The 21266-nt window shown below is 42.1% G+C and overlaps 1 protein-coding gene across 1 annotated transcript in view; it reads left to right on the forward strand.

Moving 5' to 3' along the window:
* Positions 1-5558: 5558 nt before the first annotated feature.
* LOC103763213 (gamma-aminobutyric acid receptor subunit rho-1) overlaps positions 5559-21266 on the forward strand; it is a 28561-nt gene continuing 12853 nt past the window's right edge. The window contains exons 1-4 of the mRNA XM_008929949.2: positions 5559-5816; positions 17721-17774; positions 19483-19589; positions 20949-21016. Of these exons, the coding sequence (XP_008928197.1) occupies positions 5695-5816; positions 17721-17774; positions 19483-19589; positions 20949-21016 (351 nt within the window). The 5' untranslated portion in view covers positions 5559-5694. The remainder of the gene's footprint in view (positions 5817-17720; positions 17775-19482; positions 19590-20948; positions 21017-21266) is intronic.

The raw sequence follows: 21266 nt of genomic DNA on the forward strand, positions 1-21266 counted from the left end.
TTGGATATCTTTTCTTGAGTTTTAGCAGCAGAACCTCCATGCAAAAAGGCCAGGTGCCCCAGAGCCAAGTGCACACAAAGCCGCCTAATCCAGCTAGCCCAGCTTCGGGAAATTGCAGAAGGGACTGAAACAAAAGGACACAGCTCAGCACGCAACGCACATAATCTCTCAGACAGAGTGCAAGGCCACACAGAGACAGTTGCAAACTCAAATATGTTTCCACAGGCAACAACGACACATCATGTGAGGAGAAAAGATGCATTTGGTGGACAAAGACACCCCTGAGGTAAGAGCTGTAATGAAACCAGAGTGGTATTAAAGATGTGCCTCGTTGGGGTGCTGTAGCATTGTTATTCATTTTGGCAGTGAGGAGTGGCAGCTGAATGCATTAGTCCTCAAGCAGTGTATTTCACTCAGGCACATTGTTTGCTGTAGCCATTCAGGTTTCTGCCCAGTGCAGGCTTGGCCTATTTCCCTTTCCTTTCATGCAGTGCACAATCCATTTAGGGATTTATAGCGGCTTAGAGGCCCATGTACACTGCCTTGCCTCTATCTGATTTTTATTCTGTGATAAGAAGGCTTGGGGTCATGGGTTCATTGGCACTTCTCTCCTCCCTGTCATTCAAATTGCATAGAAATCTAATTATTCATTAATTGTTATGATTTCTTGAGGTCCACCAATGTCCTCATCGCTACTTGGAGAAGTTCCAGGGTTTGCCACAAAAAGCATGTGAATCTGCTCTGATGTGATATTATAAGCAAGGGGGGCAAGAGAGACTAGAAGAGAGCAAGGACATAAAAACAAATGTGATAACGAAGTGCAAAAGCTTTTGTGGTGTAAACCTTGGCCAGTAGAAAGTGACATGATTTCCATCTTGGTGCACACTTACGCCAGGTCATAGACTGATCTTTAATGCTGAAAACTAAAACCTTCCTGCCTCTTGTGCCTGCAGAGGAAATTAACTTTTTGTTATTACAGCCCCCTTCTGTGTGGGCTTCTTTAGTTTTAATCATTTCAGTGTAAATCTGTATATTCACACTTCTCTCATAGTGTCAGCTTGAGAGGAGAGTTTGATTTTGAGTAATAAAAAGAACAGAGCTATGAGTGCTATGAATAGCCACCAGCTTTGCTGACACCACCATAGTGAAACTCAGTGGATTCCCACTTATTTCCAGATTATTCAAATTCTATTGCTCATCTGTACTAACATCATCCTTGGATATGGTCCCATAATCCAACAAACATGAAGGATCCAGCTGACAAATTTCGCCTTCCACAAAGCGAGCATGAATCTTCTGTGAACATCCCCAACAATGGAAGTATACTTCTTAAACAGGGACACAAGTAATGGAAATCCCACTAACTTCATATTAAGCCTGATTTTTAAAGTCTCTGATAACAGCCATGATTGAAGGCACTAAAGAAGTAAAAAACTATGCTCTGACCATTGTGCCCTGGAGACAGCAATGTCCTATCTGTTACACAGGTACCCCTGTGCTCCTCCAGCTCTTGAAAATATAAATCACAACAGAGATACACGAGTCCATGATTGCATTAAAAGCTTTTAGATAAAGGCAGATACCTACTAGGAACAGGTTAGAAAATGTAAACACTATGGGCTCTTTTATGTGTGCATGCTGTAGCTCCAGAGGTATTTACGTGATATATGCTGTGTATTGCTACACTATTTGAAGCTTTGGGTGGTTAGTTAAACAAGAGAAGTCCTGATTCGTGATTTGACTGGAGTTATGGTTGTGGCAGACACACTGCATTGCACCTTGCCCTCTTGGGCACTCAAAGTACTCTGGGTTCCCATGGTAGCTGGAGGCCTCTGTGACTGTTCTCCAGATTGGATTTCTGCTCCTGACAAGTTCAGCATCTCAGTACACTGTTGACTCAAAAAAAGTCTCAATTTGTTCTTCTGACTGTGTTCTCATTTTGGAGATAGATGGATTATAAATAGAACTGAACAAATAGTTTCTTTTCTGGGATCAAAAGGAAAAAGTGCGTCTTTGATTGTCCCAAAACTTTTTTATTTAACAAATTATAATAATATAGTTGGGCCAAATTGAATGAAATGTTTGCTTCTGTGACATTTCCTATCATCCTTTGTTAATGAAAATCCAGGAAATCTGGGATTAGAGTCCCAAACAGCCTGGGAAATCTGCATTTTGATGGCCTCAGTAACTAAGTAAAAGCCGAAGGTCCCACTGAACTCCTCTGAGTAACATAGTGATCAAAGTGACAAAGTCCTGGAGCAGGAAAAGCAACACCAGCTAGCAGGTGTTGAAGAGGCCCCTGAGCTGAGCTCAGCAGGAGCTGGTGGTGGCATCCCTGGGGAGAGACCAAGCTGCTGTACAGGAGGGTGGCTGCTGGGGACTTCAACACAAAGGATTCAAACCTTGTTCATTTCAGCTTGCTCAAGAATGTTTTTTACATTTCCTGTTCCTTATAATTTGTTGCAACTGCCTGAGATGGTGGATGATCATTTGCATTCAGCTCCTCCTCATCATCATGGCTAGGCTTAGCGAACGAAGATTTGGGAAGGGCTCTACCCACATCTGCTCTGAGATCTGGTGAATGTCAGATGTAGGTGGAAAGCTAGTACTTATGTCATTACTAGTTGGGTATCTGGAAAGTGGAGTATATGTTAAGTTTTATCTTTGTGAACACTCATACGATGAGTGAACAGAAAAAAATGCTGAGGGATTTCCAAACCGAATAAAACAAATAATAATTCAAAATGAAAATATTTTGACACAAATCTCTAGGATCTTCCCCCCAAATATATCAGCTGATAAGACAAATAATAGTCTTTTGAGGAGACTTCAGTCAGCTCACAGCTAGCCCACAAACCATAAGAGCAGATCAACTTGTTGAAAATACAGTTCACTGAAAATTACTGATTCTTTTCATATTTGGTATCCAGAGGGTTTCTATCTACTGAATTAAAATAGTGCTGTATCTTTCATCTCTAGCTGTTCTCATGGAGAAAGCAGACAAAATTAACTCTCCATCTACTCAAGCTCAAGATTAACCAAAATTTGAGGGCAAACTTTAAAAAGTTTTTTCCATTTTTCTGTTTTATTTTTCATATATAAGGCACATAGCCCTCTCTTTTCTTGTTTCTGGATGTTTGAATTGCAGCTTTTTTTCTAATTCTGATATGTGAACTTTCCATAATTTTTCCTCTGGGAATCCAGAAAGAAATAGTGCTGAAAGTGACCTTGAAAAGTAATGTAGACTAACCTTTGATCCTAAGACAAGATCTGCTATACCGTCTTAATTATTTCTAATGACAGCAGTTGCAAACTCTCTCCATGTAATCTACAGCAATGCTTCCCTGTCCTTATTGTTTGAAAATATTCCTAGTATCTAATCGAGTGTCTAACCTCATGTTTCCCTTACTAATCTCTCAGTTGCCTTTTGTTCTCTATATCATGGCCTTTTGGAGCAGAGTATTTTTCTCTTTGAAGTGACTTTTACATACCTGAAGAGGTGTACTGTCCCGCTTTTACCCTTTCAAGCCTTCATTTTGGGTTATGAACCCAGGTGGTTCAGAGCTTCCTTGCAGATCATTTGCTACACGTGTTGCCTTCTCTCGAGTCAGTAGTGAGTCACGGGTAAGTGCTCTTGATGTACAGCAAGATAAACTGAACTAGCAATGTTTTGCATCAGTCCTGTAAGTACTTTGCCAAGACCATGCTTCCCTCTCTTGCTTATAAGAATGTTGTGTGAGATGGTGTTGAAAGCCTACCTAAATCTACTGCTTCTTCCCAAGCTCTGAAACTTGTTGGCCTGTCAGAGAAAAAAGTCTGATCAAGATGTTTATTTCTCATAAGCCCATCTTCATCTAGTAATTTTCTTTCAGGAGTTTAGAAGTAGTCTGATGATTTGTTCCAGGATTTTCCTCTGAATTGCTCATATTTTAACTTTTCTATGAGCAACAATCCAAAAAAAGGGAAATAGAATACATTATTTTGCCTTTTTGATATATTCCTTTAGCAAATTTCCTCTGTTATTGAGAGGATGAATATTTCCCCTCTCTCATGTGTGCTAGGGGATCTCCAGCTGTTCTAGAGCAGCTAAGTGAATTTGTAGTTATCCATTGCTTCTCAATCCCCATTGCTCCCCTGTTGCGTAAGAAAGGGACTAGCATTTTTTAACTACACGTATGAAGCAACAAAAATGTATTTTAGAGAATTTGATGAAAGACATCATAAAACTTTATATAGACTGTTGCAAAGACTGAGAAGAGTATATCTAATATCACCACAAGTGAAAAGAACAATTATTGAGGTACTTTTTATTCTCTTTGCACAGATTATGTGAATCAGTGGAAACGGAATGCAGATAATTTTCAAAGATAAGACGAGTACAACTTCTTTGAACAACAGAATTGATTAATCTCTGCAACAAACTGTTGGTGAGTGATTGCCCATCTTTTGAGACCTGCATGACTTTGTGTACCCCAGCAAATCACAAAATTGAATCTTGTTTGATTGAATGAAATTTTAGTGACTTTCAGTGTGTTGTTTCTGTGGATCCCAAAGCAGTATAAATGCTCACTGAAGTTAATAAAGCCACAGCAGCTTAGACCAGGTAGAGATTTGCTTCCTAGGGTTTTTAGAAAGAGATGGGTGACCTGACAAACTGCCCTGAAACAGAAATGCACAGGTAACAGGCAGAGGAAGAAGAGCCTTGTCAGCAAAGGGATGGGACAAGACTGGTGGTGTCAGGAGGGCGTGGGGCAAGGTTTCCATGATAAGGCACAAGTAGGACCAGAACTGTAAGGCCTTGAGGGAGGGTACTGAGGAGAAGGAGGGTAAACACAGAGCTGTGGGTTTTGCAAGGAGGGGTTGAGTTCCAAAGTGATAGGTGAAGTGACTGGCTTGACCATATTTTTGCCCATGCTCTTTTATTATCTTTACCACCAACAAGGATCTTGTCTGGCACAACAGGCCCCTGAACTCTCTTGCAGCTCTGGTGGGTGTTTGCTGCTCTGTTTCGGCAGCATGCCTCCAAACAGCCCTGTGCTATCTCCCCCATGCTGTCCTCTCCTACTCCTCTGCACACTGGGATACTTTCCAGACACAGTGCTCAGCAAAGCACAAGTCCTGCAAGCACCAACTACTCTGGCCACAGCACCACTGTATACTAAAGTAATTTAGAAGAAAACAAAAGATCAAAATTCTGTTTTTAGAGCTAAATAAAAATTAATGTTTGCCAGAAACTGATACATGTTTATTAACACTTTTCAATTTATTGCAATGCTTGTAAAAAAACATTACTGCTACATAGGTAACTTTGGTGATTAAAGAATGACTAATGTCACCAGCCTCACCAACTGCACTACTTTGGTTAAAAAGGCATGTCACAGGTATTTAAATAGGGTTCATTTTAAACCAATTAATAAAATAGCCTGTTTGGATGAAAAATAATTGTTCTCTGAGAATACATGAATTCAACACTGCTAGAAAATCCCTGCCATCTGACGTAGAGGGATTTATAGGTTTAGTGGAAATTGCTTTCCCCACTGTCCAGATTAAATACTGCAGGATGATTTTTTGTATGAGTAAACATCCTTCCAATAACGATCAGACCGATAATGTCTTAAAAAGAGGAAAAGGATCTACATTTAGGTTTTCTCCTTCTTGTATGGACTATTTCTGGATACAGGATCTTAAGGTAACATGTTGACTGTCCATAAAATGCATTTTAGCATCTTCCTCCTGTTGTGGGGATGGATTTTATCCACTGAGTGCAGAACCCACCGACAAGGAAAAGAAATACATGAGGTATACAAAAAAGGCAGGTGAGTCTCATTTTTTTACATTCAAATAGCTATAGTTTGGACAAATGCAATGTTTTGGTGATGATAAAATGACTAACAGATAATTAGAGCTTGCATTTGCAGATTGTGATCTCTCAGGCAAAAATATTTTCTGTTGTTGCTTTTGCCAATGACTAAGTTTTAATGCATTTTCTACAGTGAAAATCACTGCTTCTCTCAAAGAAAAGGGTTTGTGAGGTATCTCAAACTTTGAAGGGGTGCAAAAAAGGAAACATTTATATTTTTGGTGGTTAAAATGCGGTAGGGTATTTACATGAAAGTGAAGATGAAATTTAGGTCCATGAGAAATTTTGCATTCATTGAAGATTAGATTGACTTGAGATCTCAGATGAAAACATTCAGAATTTATTTTATTGTTTCCACGTCATTTGTTTTATAGAGCTTTTGAGAGGAAAAAATTAAAGTCTCTCAGCAAACTTCAAGGCTATGCTCAGTTATTAGAGGAAACAGAAAGGGCATTCAGTTATTGAATTAAGATACTAAAATTATTTAAAATGCTCTCTATTCTTCTCTCTCTCTCTCTCTCTCTCTTTCAAAAAGACTATGTGATATTTTGCTCCCACTACCTCGTAGACAGCCATTTTAGGAGGTTTTGAGTTAAGGAAGGTTTTTTGCTACAGCTGAGTTCTGATCACTTATATTCTATTTTGGGGAATATTTGGAACTTTGTATGAGGATTTTTATACTCAGGTACACAACAAGGTACACCCAGAGGAAAAATACTTTTTTTTTTTGTAAGAATATAGGTGACATATTTATCATGTTTCACACATGAATCTTTCTGTTCAAATGCTGCATACTTCTGCTTGTGACAAACTGATCCTATGTTGTTTATACTTTGCTATAATGTCTGTTCTGTAGTGACTATCAGCATCAACACTGTAAAATGTATAAGGATGTGGAAATGCAGGAATGTCACAGTCCTGAGGAATTCAAACCATTCCTATTAGCCTTCAGAAAAAGGACTGAAAGGTGGAAGGGATGGAAAGTTCCTTTTTATTTTCCTGCAGCCCCTTGTAGCAAGTGAGGGCTACATTACAGAGTGACTGCAGTGTCCTGGTTGGCACTTGGGGGTCCCTGAACCATTTTATACATAGGAAGTGGCTTTAGCAGTGACATCACCTTCATGGAATTATAACTGGCAAAATGAATGCAGTGGCTCTGTTCATAACCAGCACCCAGGGGACGCATTACCAGAGACAGTATGGACACAAAACAGCCACAAAGCCCTGTTTTCACTGAGGCTTCATGGCAGTAGCAGCAGAGGTCATATGTTGGCTGTAGCAAAATAAAGGGATGAGAAGTAAGGTACCACCATTTGAGCTGGAAAGCATCCAGCTGAGAGAAATGTGCACACACAGCCATGTTCTTGTTTAGCATCTTTAACAAAAACTCCCACTGCACTAAATGCTTAACAGTGTCAGTGCAATGAAGTGATAATATAACAAATCACAGCAGCAAAGTGTTAAAAATGTGTGAAAACAGAAAAGAAATACCTATTTGGTTAATGTAGGAACTGCCTCTTCACTTGTACTTTGTATATAAGGTGTAATTGTGCCAGGATAAGCCCATTAGAAAGCCCTGAGGTGTTGTGGCTCTGGGAAGCTGGCTCTACTGCCTTCCCAGCATGCCTACACTGGCCTGGGAGGTGATTTCTGGCCTATTTCTCCCTCAATAAAGCACTAGTGATGTTGAGGAGGGCTGATGGGGAGAGAGGAACAAAGCTGGCCTGTGGTTGTAGCTGTCCATCAGTGGTGTGGTGCCCAGTGCTCACTTTGCCCTGGGACAGGGTAGGCTGCAAGAGACCCATGGTTTCAACAGCCCCTAATTTATAGAGTTAGATCCTGCTTTCAAAATGCATCAAGGAGAGATGCTATATAACACCAGAAAAAGCTTGCAGAGAACATTGCTCCTGAATATTTTGGGTTTGATTCTATTTCCCCTCCCTTCAACACTCAGCCTGTGGTAAGGACCAGGATGGAATTCCATTCCTTCACTGCAGCCTTTACCTTCTGAGAGAGCAGCAGGCATCAGTGGAGATTGCTGGGGAAATCAATTTGAAGTGGAAAAGGCTGGCTCCACGCTACCACAGGATGCTCAGGATGGCTTGATTTGCACTCATGCTCTCCCAGAAGGGCCTCCAGAAGGGCCACAAGACCATCTATATGCCCCACTGCCAGAGCCCAGCATCAGCCACCAGTGTTGGCAGGTGGCATAGGCACCTGTTGTAGAGACCTGCCACACTGGGTGTGCTGCCAGCATCCTGCTGTCCTTGAAAAACATGTCCAGCTTTACTCCTGATTCTCATGGTGTAATTGATAGAGGACTTACAAAGGTTTTTAGCTTGTTTCTTTGGATTCTGTATTAGTTTCTTCCAAGGAGAGTCACTTGCTTTGAACTCTGCTTTCAAATTAAAACTCACCACTGGATGTGCAGTTTTCAGCCCCAGGGCTTGTCTTTTACCTGCTCATATCCAGCTGAGCCCACACTCACTTTGCCTTTGCATTCCTCCTGATATGGTGGATGGGACGAATGAGGCCCCACAGGATCAGACACCTCTGTCACAATTTCTGGTAGGTACCCCAAGACAGCCATTCTATGATGAGGTACAAGAGCCCTAAAGAAGTGTGAACAGACAGCCATGGTTTTCCACATAAGAGTTCACGCGTGCACCACAGTCTTAAGGGGACTGCGTTTGCATGACAGGAATATGACAGAAATTTTGAAAAAGGTCACAAATAATTCATTAAATAAATCTGCTGAGGCTTTGGGACATAGTGCCAGAGTGTGAAAAGAAAATGGCAAACCAGTCTTGTTCAAAGTCACTGTGAAAGCAGCATAGTAGATAGCTTTATTGCGTGGGACTTACTGCAGAGCCCTCCAATATTGTAATTCACTATAAAAATGTCTGTGCCAGTCAAGGACTCAACTACTTATTTTTCCTAATCTCCAGGACAAATCATGTCAAAGGAATTTCACTTCAAAGAGCAGCAATACAAAAATAAAAGTTTTCTCACCTTGCAGACCTGTTCGCAGTTTGCAGTCAGCCATGTGCAAATCCTGCTGTGTTTGCAAGGCTGTTTACTCCTGTTAAACCCAAAGTGCCAAAACTCCTACAGGAAGGAGCTGAGATCCGGAGCACTGGCAAAAGGGCTGTCTGCTGTTTTCCCAACTGCTCAGGCTCTTGGAAAGCCACCAGGCTGCAGGGGGGGCACTAGAATGATGCAAAGGCTCACTAAAAGTCACAACATCGTTGTGCCAACAAAAGGGCCAAAGCCTGTGTTGCTAATTAGACTTGCAGAATCTGCTAGAGAGGATGAGTTATAGGAAAAGAACTGGTCTGGAGCTGAGCCATATTGTTCTGCCAGAAACTAACTGCTAGGGGAAAAAAATCTCTTTTAACACTAAAATCTCTCTGGATAGCATTAAAACCACCTTTCAGACAAAGAGCTCTCAGCAGAAGAAATTTCACTGTAGAAAAGCTAAGGAACATGTTTGTTTAATCTTACTGAAGAGACTGACTTCACATTTTTAGTCATATCCCTATCACTCCTCAGCTGTGTTATAACAATTTTACCTCACTCTGGTCTCCAAATAGTAACTAATTTTTTGCTCCTTTAGAGTGCCCCAATCATGTTTCTCTCAGTAAGAGCTATCTTTCAATGGAGTTGAATGACATCCTCTACAATAAGCTTTGGGCTGGTTATCACAGCGTCTCTCTCATGACTAAAGATCTTTCTCTTTATGACATTTTCAGATGTTATTACAATTAATGACACTCTTCTTAAGTGATAGGCACCACCTGGCAGTGTAGTGAACATTTTCTAGACTAAAGTTACCTTCTCTTGCTTTTCTTGAATTTGGATAGGACTTCCCTGTTGCCAGCTCCTCTGTACCTTGGCCACACTGGATGCAAGCTGTCTGTGGTCTGTAAATCACATGTGGCTATCCTGGTACTTTCACTGAGGGTGTCCCTTATATGAAGGGCAGTTCCTACCTTATTGGCTTCCTAATGCTTTCTCTGGCCTTATAAATTCACTCCCAACAGGATTTCTTCCTTTACCTCCCAGCAATCCTTATGCTACTCTCTTGTCTTAGAGTTTCTTTTTGTACATTCAGGATTGATGCTGATAGCATTCATTTGCATGAATAAATTTTACTAATGCAAGATCAGATCTTGGGAGTGCAGTGTAAGCCTGTCAAATGCCTGTTGAAAGCATTGCCTGTGAAGGCACGTTATCATTATTGAGCCAGACCCAGTGAGCACCGACCACCTGTGGCCCCCAAGGCACTGCTTTCTAAGATCAGCAATTTGCATTGTGGCTGGACACCGTTTGCTCCAGCAGTGCTGGGTTTCAGGAGAGCAACAAGAGGCCCACTGTGGGCTTCAGGCCAGTGCAACTGGTATCTCCATCTTTCCTGTTGGTAACTTGCCTTTCCCTTTCCTCCTTTTACCTTCATCTCCTTCATTCCTTTTCTTTTCCTCATTCTAGGTTTCTCCTCTTCTCCAATTAGCTGTTTCTCTCCTTTTTTTTAACCCTGTGCTTCACCTGCCTCATTTATCTGCCCCTAGCCCCATCCCTTGCCCTTGTTACACATCTCTACCAAGTTTAGTCCTGTCCCTTTTAACTTCACATTACTCTGTGGCTTCCTTCAAACACTTTTATTCTGTCCAACAGTGCTCCTCTTCTTTATCCTGTTATACATTAACTTATTTTTTGTTATCGTGTTGCTATTTCTCTCATTTGTCTTTCCACCTTGTTGTTCTTTCAAGTAACTTCATTCCTGAGTGACAACTTTTCTTGGCCCAGCCAAAACTGTCCTCTCTCTGCTTATCATTGCACATGATGATGCTTTGAAAATTATATTTTCTACTTTCATCATTATCACCAGGTTCCTTTTATCTCTTCTAGAACTTACTTTGGGTCTATGCTTCACATAGCTTCCTACTTTTCTTCAGGGGATTCATGGCAGATCATAGTCTCTACTGGTACTTCTGAAGCTGTGTTCATAAACCCATGTACTGTGCAACTTTAGAGGGACACCAATGATAAAATCTTCAGTCAACATTACCACCATGTAATTTGCTCAGAATCAGCAGCTTCACATTGTCTTCTGGCCCACCATTATTGCAATGTGTTTTATGAGCTGGTGTGAGAAGACATAACAGGCTTCAAAATCCTGTGTGCAGCACAGCCAACAAAAAAAAAAAAAGAAAATAAAAAGAAAAACCAGCCCAACCCAAAGATGCTGCAAGGTAGTTTCCTCCCTCCTGAGTGAATATAAATTGATTTTAGAATTCCAGGGTTGGGTTCATATCTGAAATGGTGATGGTCTTTCTTCTATTAAATGCTCAGTCATCTTCCAAACTCACTTGTGTTTTTAGCACTTACAGCTTTTGGTGAGAGTGAGTGAAAACATGCTGTGTTTGTGTAATTTGTTTCAAATATCTTCTCTGTGGTATTTGTTGTGGAAAGTCTTGAGCGACAGATTCCTGTTCAGCTTTTCCTGATTATGTAAAACTAGGATATAATCCTTGCACTGTATCACTTGGCCATTGTTTCCTTTCCCACTTAAGAAAGCCCTGCTCAGGCTGCCTGGAAGACCTCCCACCTCCAAGATCTCTTCTCTTGCTCTGCTGTTTTTTCCAGCCTTGGACATTGGATATGTGAGATATAGACATGCCTTGGTGTTACTAACAGCATCAAAATGCTTTCTGTTTTGCTTCTCCATTCTCAATAATGCCTAAGTTCCTGTTTCTCTTGCTGAGCACTGTGCAGCATTAAGCTGATGTTTACTGAGAAATACCACAATGATACTGAGACCTCCATTCTCAGCAGCAACAGCTGATTTAGAGGTCATCAGCACCTTAACGTTGTTTCTGAAAGCACAATGGAAAAGAATGTACACTTTCCTAAATTTACTAACACTAAATTTTTCTAAAGTCATTTGGCATCGTGAGATTCTGCTGCAATTCCCCATCCATAGTTCTGATTTTAACTACCTTAAACAGTTACATATCCTCAGTAAATACTGGTTACAGTAATTATTCTTTTATCCAAAATAATTTATAAAGCTACTGAACAATAATGATCCTATCATAGGTTTCATGGGACTATACTGAAGAACTTTATTCGTGGTGAAAATTCTCCATTATTCCTCCATTTCTTGTTTTGTAACCATTCACATTTGGGAAGCCTTACAAGAAGGACCTGTCAACACTCTTTTGCAATTTGAGGTATAGTGTATCATCTTGTTCACCCTTGTCTACATGGTCATTAGCTTTTTAGAGAAGGCTATTGTAATTACTACAGCTACATGAAGAGAGGTTGTAGTGAGGTAGCGTCTCTTCTCTCAGGTAACAAGTGAAAGGATAAGAGGAAATAGCCTCAAGTTGTGCCAGGAGAGGTTTAGATTAGATACTAGGGGAAAAAAATCCCACAGAAAGGGTTATAAATCATGGGAACAGTCTGCCCAGGGAAGTGGTGGAGTCAGCATCCCTGGAAGTGTTCAAAAAACGTGGATATGGCACTTGAGGACATGGTTTATTAGTGAACATGTTGGTGGTGCTAGGTTGGCAGTCGGACTTGATTTTAAAGGTCTTTTCCAGTCTTAAAGATTCCATGATTCTATAGTGCATAACATCCTTTAAAGAAAAGGTGAACTGCCTTTTGCTCTTATTCAATATAAACCGTATTTATCTGGTGTCCAATATCGGTGTTTTTTACTATCTTTGTAGCTAATTTGTCCAGTGTATCTTCTCAGAGTTCCAAGGAAGTGGAAAGCTATCACCTTCCTCTCCTGTGACACCAAGGACAATTTAAATTCTGGTTCAATAGTTTCTTACTTGGCTTTCTTCTGGGTAAAAGCCTGGTGACTTATTCAGTCTATATACTTTAAATCTACCTCTGGTCCTGTGTCAATATATTTCTTACCCTTGCATCATTAGCAGAATTGAATTGTTACAAATTTGTATTTTTTAGCTAGTTGTTCCCCATTCATAATTTGTACAATTATTTCTCAGTATTCCACACAGTTCTTTGTATTCTTTTTTACTGAAATTCATCTTATCAACATCAAACCTTTTCCCCAACATGCTGAGGCTGCTTTGAATTTTGGATTCCTATATTCCCCAAATGCCTGTTTCTCTTTCAAGCATGCCATGGTGCACAAATTTTATAGTTCTGTTATTTGCATTATTATTGAAAATATTGACTAGCAGATCTGTGAGCTGTTATTTAATGTCTCTCAAACTCATGGCAGTTACTTTAACCATGGTCTTTCAACCATGTTCATAGTCACAGTTTCATCTCGACCATATTTCCCCTGTTTAGTAATGAAATATTAAAAACCTCACTCAAATCTACTTTTCGTCCTGCTTACACTAAGGCAGCCAGTTACACTGTCAGACAGGACATTAGACTGGACTGACGTCAATTATTGCAAAGATTCACATTGAGTGATCTTTATAATCTCATTATTCCCTAGGGGAGGGGCAGACAAATGGATCACTGGAGTTTGTCACAATTTATTTCCAAATGTCAAAACTCCAGTTTCCTTCCCTGATCTGCACTGTGCTGATATCTGTTTACAAGTCAACTGTTCTTCAAAGACTAGGGTAGACATGAAACCTTTCAGCATGTTCTGCATTGCCCCATTTTTTCTCCCCTTCCCTTCATCCGTTTCCCTTTCTTGCCTAACTGAGCCCTGGCACCACGCCTGCCTCCTCCTCAGCTGACAGGATCAACCTCAGTCATTCTCCTTCTGCTTCCTCCAACCCTTCCTTTCAACATATATAATACAAATCCCCCACAAACACCCACCCACTGGATGCAATTCCTTCCATAGAGGGACACTTCCATTTTTGCAACATCAGATACTGTGTCAAGACACCTCAGGTGGCATGACATTTCTGTGAGTAATCAATATATGTAGGCTTGTTTAATGTTTTTCTTTTTCCAGTGTTTATGTCCAGACAAACAAAAGAAGTGCAAAATTTGAAGGGTGTATATATGTCTCCTGCCTCTGCATATTTTGCATTCTAGGACTGACTTATAGTCAAGTAATAATGGATTAAAATGGAGTTCTCACAGGGAGGAGGGAGTTTTCATCACTTTCATTACTTTCCAGTTAAAAGTCCTGCTGAAAACTAGTTCAGCAAGCTCCACACCCCCTGTTGCTTTGTGTCAGGGGGTGAGACTGTGGATCAGCTGCACCTTAGCACAGAGTGAGCTACAGAGCTCATACCCGACAAAATTAAGCATGTGGTGGTCTCAGAGGGTGATGATGGGGATTCCACAGTCTCTGCACCAGAGAAGGGGTGGTGGCATCTCCCAAGCTTGAGATAAGCAGAAAGGAAATGGGCTCCCTGGGAGTTTCAGCCCCAGCTGCTGGCTGCCAGGCTTTCTGTGGTGGCAGGCACCTCCACTCAGGGGAGCTGTAGCTACAGGCCCCTGCCAAAATATTGCTCATGACACAAGTAAATAAAGGGACAAAGATTATGCAACAGTCACATCTCAACAATACTTCCTGAGACAGAATCTGATCTGCTATCCTTCATGCAGACCTAAGAACAACCAAAAGGGAGGGAGAGAGCAGACTGTCCCAGATTTTAATGAAATCTGATAATAATAACAACATTAGTGTTAGTCCAGCCTGCCAAACCCACCAGCACTTCTCCTCAAGGATGTCAGCCCTTGGACCCAGGAAAGACTGAGTAAATCTGGCTGCATTACTTCAGCAACTTTCACTTTACTCTCAAGGAAAATACGCTGGGCTTGCTTTCTCCTGAACTGAAGCTGTATCTTGATTTAACTCCTCAAGGAAGAAATGTTCTCAAATCCTAATTAGATTATTCTACTAAGAGTGTAAAATAGATCACTGTCTACTACAGGTAAATTGTCTCCCATAGAGAAAAGAGAGTATGATTTATAGGTGGGAAATGTGTGCTGCATAAGTAATTACAAATTAAAATGCTATAATGGGCAATGACTTGTCTCACATTTGTTTTGGTTCCTTCCAAAAGCTCTTATTTCAAAGTTCAAGAATACTATGGGGTTTCTGGCACACACTGCAAATGTGGACATGATGCTACTCTGGCACAAATACTGTGAAGCTGGGCATTTGGAAATGCCTGCTGAGACCTTCAGATGTCATGGTTGGACTGTTTCTTCTGAAAATCAGACACTGTTATCCCTAATCTTGCTACCCTTTTTGCTGTGTTGGAGTCACTATAAGAGCCACAGGAAATCTCGTGCTTTAAAATGCAAATAATAATAACTGCTTTTTGCCTTGTGTCTATAGCAATAGTGATTCAAAATCTGGATCTGCTGATTTTTTTCCCTGGCTATCCTAAGCTTCAGCTGCCTCATTGCTTCCCAGCCCCAGCAAGACTTAGCCTTTGAGGCAGAGGCATCTCAAGATCCCTTGAAGCAGTGGGTAGATCTGGGGGAGTACAATGACTTTGAAGAGCTTGTATCACCCCAGCAGCCAACGGCAGCCCGAGAGCTACTCTAGCAATGCTCAGGGAGCACTGTGAATAAATGTCACCCTGTTCCAGTTGCTGCTTTTTCACAAAGTGTCTCTGTGATCTTCATGAGACATGAAACGCCTTTTGACACTGTAACAGTTAGGAGATAAATATTGACATTTGGAAAAAAAAGTTGTTCATTATGCAGTATATTTTGCCTCAGGAGTTACTGTTTACTTTTAAAGACAGCCTGTCACCCCAGCAAAGGCAGGAGCAACACTGTCACAGTGGCCACAGTGGCAAAGGGCTGTGCTGAGCAATCTGTGAGCGATGTCTGGGCTGAATCTCCCAAGTGCCAATGTCTACCACAAACACCCAGAGACAGCAGACATGTAAGGGGAAGCCAGAGCAGCTTTCCATTGATTCATGGCCCAAATGGGCAGAGTAATGGGGGCCCATGATGGAGCTGTCATTGATCACTTAGCCAGCAGAGCACTCCTTAGGAACCAAACCAGAAAAGCTATTCATTGAGTAGAAAGAAATGGGACTTCAAATTGCAGTAACTGGGTAATATGTAAAAATGTTTTGCTGCCACAGGAGGAGGCAGGAAAGTGGGAGAGGCTTGTACCCCCAGAACTGTGACAAGTGGAATGGGACTGGTAAAAAGAAGTGAAGTACCTGAACCAAAGCTCAAATGAACACAGTACTCTGCAGTGGCTAGAGTACAGTGGACATTTTATGCTTGTTTTTGACAAGGAAATAAAGTTCAGTTTAGAGGTGTTGAGAAACACCTGAAGGAAATAAAACGAACCACCCAGGGTTGCTGAGTGCTGAGGACGGGAAGGATTTGGCCACGAATCCTTGATGGCCATGCCTTGACGTCTCCCTCAACAGGCAAGACAGGGCCGGGGCCATCATAAAGCATTAGATAAGCTCTACAAAGGAAATGAAAATTAGAAATTGCAAGAACATGGCCTGCTTTATTCTTGTTTGAATAGCAGAATTACTCCTGAACAGCCAAGAGTTTACTAGGGCACTTTGAAGTCATGTAAATCGGTCAGCTTGTTGCCAGAATCTGCTTATGCCCAAAACATGAGAAATTACTTCCTGATAGCCAGCAGATGAGATGCAGGCAGTAGTGAGACACAGCAGCAGCAGCCCAAGGCAGAAGACTCCAGAAAGTGCATTTTGCATTTGGAAGTGGTTTTCTGTGTGTTGCCCAGGTCCAAGCAATGCCACAGAAGCTACTCTTTGTAATGAAAATGGTGCTGCATGGTCCAAGGCTCTCCCAGACAGTGGTCTGCCTGTGGGCTTATTCCCAGCCTTCCTCTGGGAGTCACAGAGCAGATTCCAGTAAAAACAATCCCACAGCCAATGCTTTACTTCAGGGTAAGTCAGTGATACAGCTCTGCATGCCCACCCCTAGCCTGGCTGTCTGCTTGTCTGTGGGAGCAGAAGGATGAACCACCCTGTGATACTATTGGCTTTCAGAGTATTTCCAGCCCCGGGAGGAACTATCCCATAAGGCCTGAGGTTCCTCCACTGCTCACCAAAGGGATGATGGTGCTCATGTGATGACACCCATTACTGCAAAAGGAGTTTTGCTGCTGTAAATCTCTACAAAGGCATTTGAGATGTATGTTAATGGGCAAAAAGCCACATTAGTAGAGTTGATTACGGTTTGTGTTTATTGCAGAGAGAAGCTAATTTTTTCATTTTTAATTAAAGATGAGTTAGAAGCGTTAAATGTTTGAAATGTTACTTTTCCTCTAGCTAGCCAAAAACACTTACATTGCCAAAAGCATATTCTTACCTTTAATGATTAAATAAAATATTGGCCAAAGACCTGAGAGAACCTTTCTTGACAGCCAGCTGGAGACAGTGTGAAATCAGAAACAAATATTTTCACAGTTTTTTACTTTTTTTTTCCCTGTGGAATACTTTGGAAAGAGTTTCTTCTCATGAACAAACCTGGCTGCCTCTGGTGTGTAGTTGTAATGGCTGTACCCCCTCTGGCAGAGGACCCTGGGCAGCATGGCCTCTCCATGAAGCCCCTGATGATACCAGCCAAAGCTGGGGAGGTGGGAGGTGTTCCTGCCTGGGTCTTTTTCCAAGCAGTCAAAAGCAGGAGCATCCCACCTCACAAAAATCATCAGTCTGCTCCTTTTGCCCTGTCCAAGCTGCGAGCCCCCTGCATGCCCATATTCCCCACCTTCTGCCATGCCCAGTCTGGCACTGGCCTTTGGTGAAAAGGTTAAAAAAAAAAGGTAAGCACCATTTCATGTCTGTCACAGAAGGTAATGCTGCAGGGATCTGGTGCTTCCCTCCTGACATCATCACCTGCCTGTCCATGTCCACCTGTCTCAGCTTTCCCTTTTCCTGTTGTTTGTGTGCAGCAGGCCGCAGCGGCAGAGACGGGAAGCCCACGGCGAGGCGCACAAGCAAGGCAGGTAAGCAAAACCTTGGGTGGCTGCTGCTGGCCCAGCCCTGCCAGCCACATCCCCATGGCTGGGCTGAGGCTGTGGCAGGGGAAGGGGGCACCACTTGAACATGCCAGTTGTCTTTAGGTAGGAGTCATGCCATTAGTAGGATCCAGCAGGCCCCAGAGAAAGTCCTGTTGCCTTGACACCCTTATGTAGGTGAGGTGCGATGCTACAGCCATTTGCCACATCCCTTTGGGCTTCAAGTGGCACTGATACGCAGTTTGTGTTGCCCATGCTGTGTGAGCGGGCACTTTGCCTCCATGAATCCGTTCTGCAGAGCTGAGTCCACTCCACAGGCTCTCCACTTGTCCTTTCCACTGCCACTGCCAGCGAGAAAGCACCTTTCTGAGCACAGTCAAACCTGCTCACAAATGTTGGCTTTGTCAGTGGCTTGCTATCTTTGTTTCCCCGTCTCAGACAGGCATAAACCTTTCCCCATGTACACTCACAAGTCTTTCAGAGGCTGAATTAAATCTAAAGATTTAATTTAAGGGTCCACATTTTAAAATGCCTGAAGGATGACTCATGACTAGAACTCACTGGTGGAGGTAGACAACTCACCTCTCCTAGAAATTATGGAACTGAGACTGAGAATCTTTCTAAGATGTTTCATAGATAAAGCTCTGGGTTTGAGAGAGGAGTTACTGATAACACTGCTGGCCTCTGTTAGGAGATTGTTGTATTGGCTTCTTGTGGTACAACTGCCCGTAAGTTACAGTCTCATTTAGGAGAAACTTTATCTCAGGAATACATTCCCCATCAAGTTTCTCTGATAACCTGCTTTCCTTTAATCTGTTCCTTACTTGTCTTGTGTATATTCAGACAAGCGTCTCTCTGAGTGTGCCATCTTTTCTAAAATCAAGAACCAGTAAAACCTTTCCTCCTGTTTTTGAGCCCTCCTGCCACCCGAGCAGCTGGTGTGCAGCTGGCTCTGAGGCCAGCAAAGGCTTTGCCTACACAAGGGAGCAACCAAGGAGCTGCTGCCACCATCATTCCAGCCAAATCACTGGAGCGCTGAACAGCAGTTTGCACCTTGGATGTGGAGGGGGAACAGAGCATACTCTGTCCAGCATTTGTTGCAACTCCAAAAGCTTCTGAAATGACCCTCCTAGGCTCTTAAATGCTCAGAAACCTCCCAGGTCTTTAATGCTCCTTTTTATCCTTGATAGAAATCTGGGGCAGGAGCTAATCATTTTATCCCAAGTTACGGGATGGCCTGCCTCCTGGCCTGCTTCCCAGACTGTCTCCATTTTGTTCCTGGGCAACAGCCAGTAGCTTATTTGATATATTGTTTCCCTAATTCCTAGCCTCACACTCCGTCACATGTCAGCAATGCCTCCCCACCATTTCTATTTCCCCACTTATCCATACATACTGTTCCTCCACACTTTTGAATGACTGTCTCCGAAGTGCTGTAAGCAGAGATAATTTTACAGACAAAAAGTCACTAAACGAATGTTTTCTCAGTGCCAGAATTCACACAGGTGCCTAAGCTATATGCTGAGTGCAGGAATCACTGTTTAATGACACATTTCCAACCACTGCAAGCAGTCGCATGGTCGTGGCCTAAGGAGTAAATATTCGAAATGTTCTAAGGGGTAATGGAGTGAAACGAGCGCGTACCTCTCGCAGGATCTGCTCGGGGCTCATAGCTGTGCTTCTCTCCTCCTGGTAGCCCAATTTTAAAACGAAGCCCTGACATCACCAAATCTCCCCTGACGAAGTCAGAGCAGCTGCTGCGAATAGATGACCACGACTTCAGCATGAGACCAGGTTTTGGAGGTATGAAACATGAGCGTTTGTCACTGTTCCCATTTACACTGTCACTTCTTTGTACTGTAACATGTACTGAGGTTAAGAAGCAGATTGGCGAGTAGAGACTTTTCTGCCTCTAATTTCTGTTATTTTGGGTTGTGAATTCATGATATGCTCAGGAGGATAGGGTGAAGAGAAATAGCCTTCTGGATGAGCAAAAAGCATAGTCAAAGGCATGGAAATATGATTACAGGCAATATAATATTCCTGATATTCAGTGGTATTCAGGACTGACACTTTCCTCTGACAAAACTCTGCAAATACACCTCATGTTTATCTCTGGATGATGCGGAAATGCATGATGTGTGTGCATAATCAAATGACGTACCACACCTATTGACTGGCCATTTCATTTATAACCCCAAAAAACCCATTTTGACTGCCCCGTGTTAATGCTTGCTTACAGTTTTTGGCTGTGTGCGAGACCAACCTAAGCTTTCAGGGAAATGGATGAAGGAGAACACGTTTTCTTTCAGCCCATCAGATTAGAGAATGTTGTAATTTATCTACCCTTTCTGGCTGACAGATGGTCATTCAAATCCAGGATACCATTATATACTCTGATGAAAGAAGATTTTATTGCTAAATGCTCAATATACCAAATGCCAGCATGTTCAATTAATTTAAAAATGTTTGAGTTTCATAGCAGTTTGCTAATGTGCGCATTATTTGTCTTGACAGCTCTCCTCTACTGTAATTGCCAGAGGTATAGGAGGGACTAGTCAAAGCCTTGAGGAGGGAAAAAAGATCAAAATCCCTGTTACAGGGGGTCACAGTTGGATCCTTCCCCTTGGGAACCCCAGGCTCAGTGGCACATGCCTGTGTCCTGCAATGCATCCCCTCCTGTCACCCTGTCTTTTCCACAGCTGGGCACTGAGTCAAATACACAGAGTAGCTCTCATGGATATATTAGCCTACAAGGGGGGCAGAAGTGAGGGAAAAAATTGGAGTAACTGTCACACATTTCCTTAGTCGTGCTGCCACTGCTTTCCCTCAGAATAAATGCTCCACCAGGCATCTGTCTCGCTAGTTCTGGACCCAAGCACTAGAGCTAAAAGCAATTAAAATTGCTCTTAAATTTTGAAGGGACACATGTAGGATGACACAATAAAAAGAAAAACTCATTAATAGGTCAGTCTCATTACCAACTTTAATTGTTATTAGGGGCTTTTTTAATTAATTCAAATGGTTTTTAATTTCAATTCATTTACTGTTGTTTGTATTTCAGACCAAGCATCTATTTCTATCTCTGAGATACTAAAGCCAGGGGATTACTTTGTCTCACTAAGTGTGTACTTTGTCAACTTTGAATTTTTTTCCCCTCAGGCCCTGCAATTCCTGTTGGGGTGGATGTCCAAGTTGAAAGTCTGGACAGCATTTCTGAGGTGGACATGGTAAGAGTCACAGATGGGACCTCTGTAGACCAAATCTGTGCTGAGAGCAGGGCCAGCTACAGCAGGCTTCCTGGGTTTGTCTCCATGGGGTTTGAATACCTTCAAGGACAAACACTCCACAGCCTCCAGGAGGCAGATTCAGGCTTGATCTTTGCAAGATCATTGCTTGCTTTTTAAATGAAGAGACATCAGGGACAGTTATCTATTCTGCACTAAGTTTAAGCTTGAGAAGTTAGTTACATCAATTTTT

The sequence above is a fragment of the Manacus vitellinus genome, unplaced genomic scaffold (genome assembly GCF_001715985.3).
Source record: "Manacus vitellinus isolate BGI_N305 unplaced genomic scaffold, ASM171598v3 scaffold_4_pilon, whole genome shotgun sequence".
In the NCBI taxonomy this organism is placed as follows: domain Eukaryota; kingdom Metazoa; phylum Chordata; class Aves; order Passeriformes; family Pipridae; genus Manacus; species Manacus vitellinus.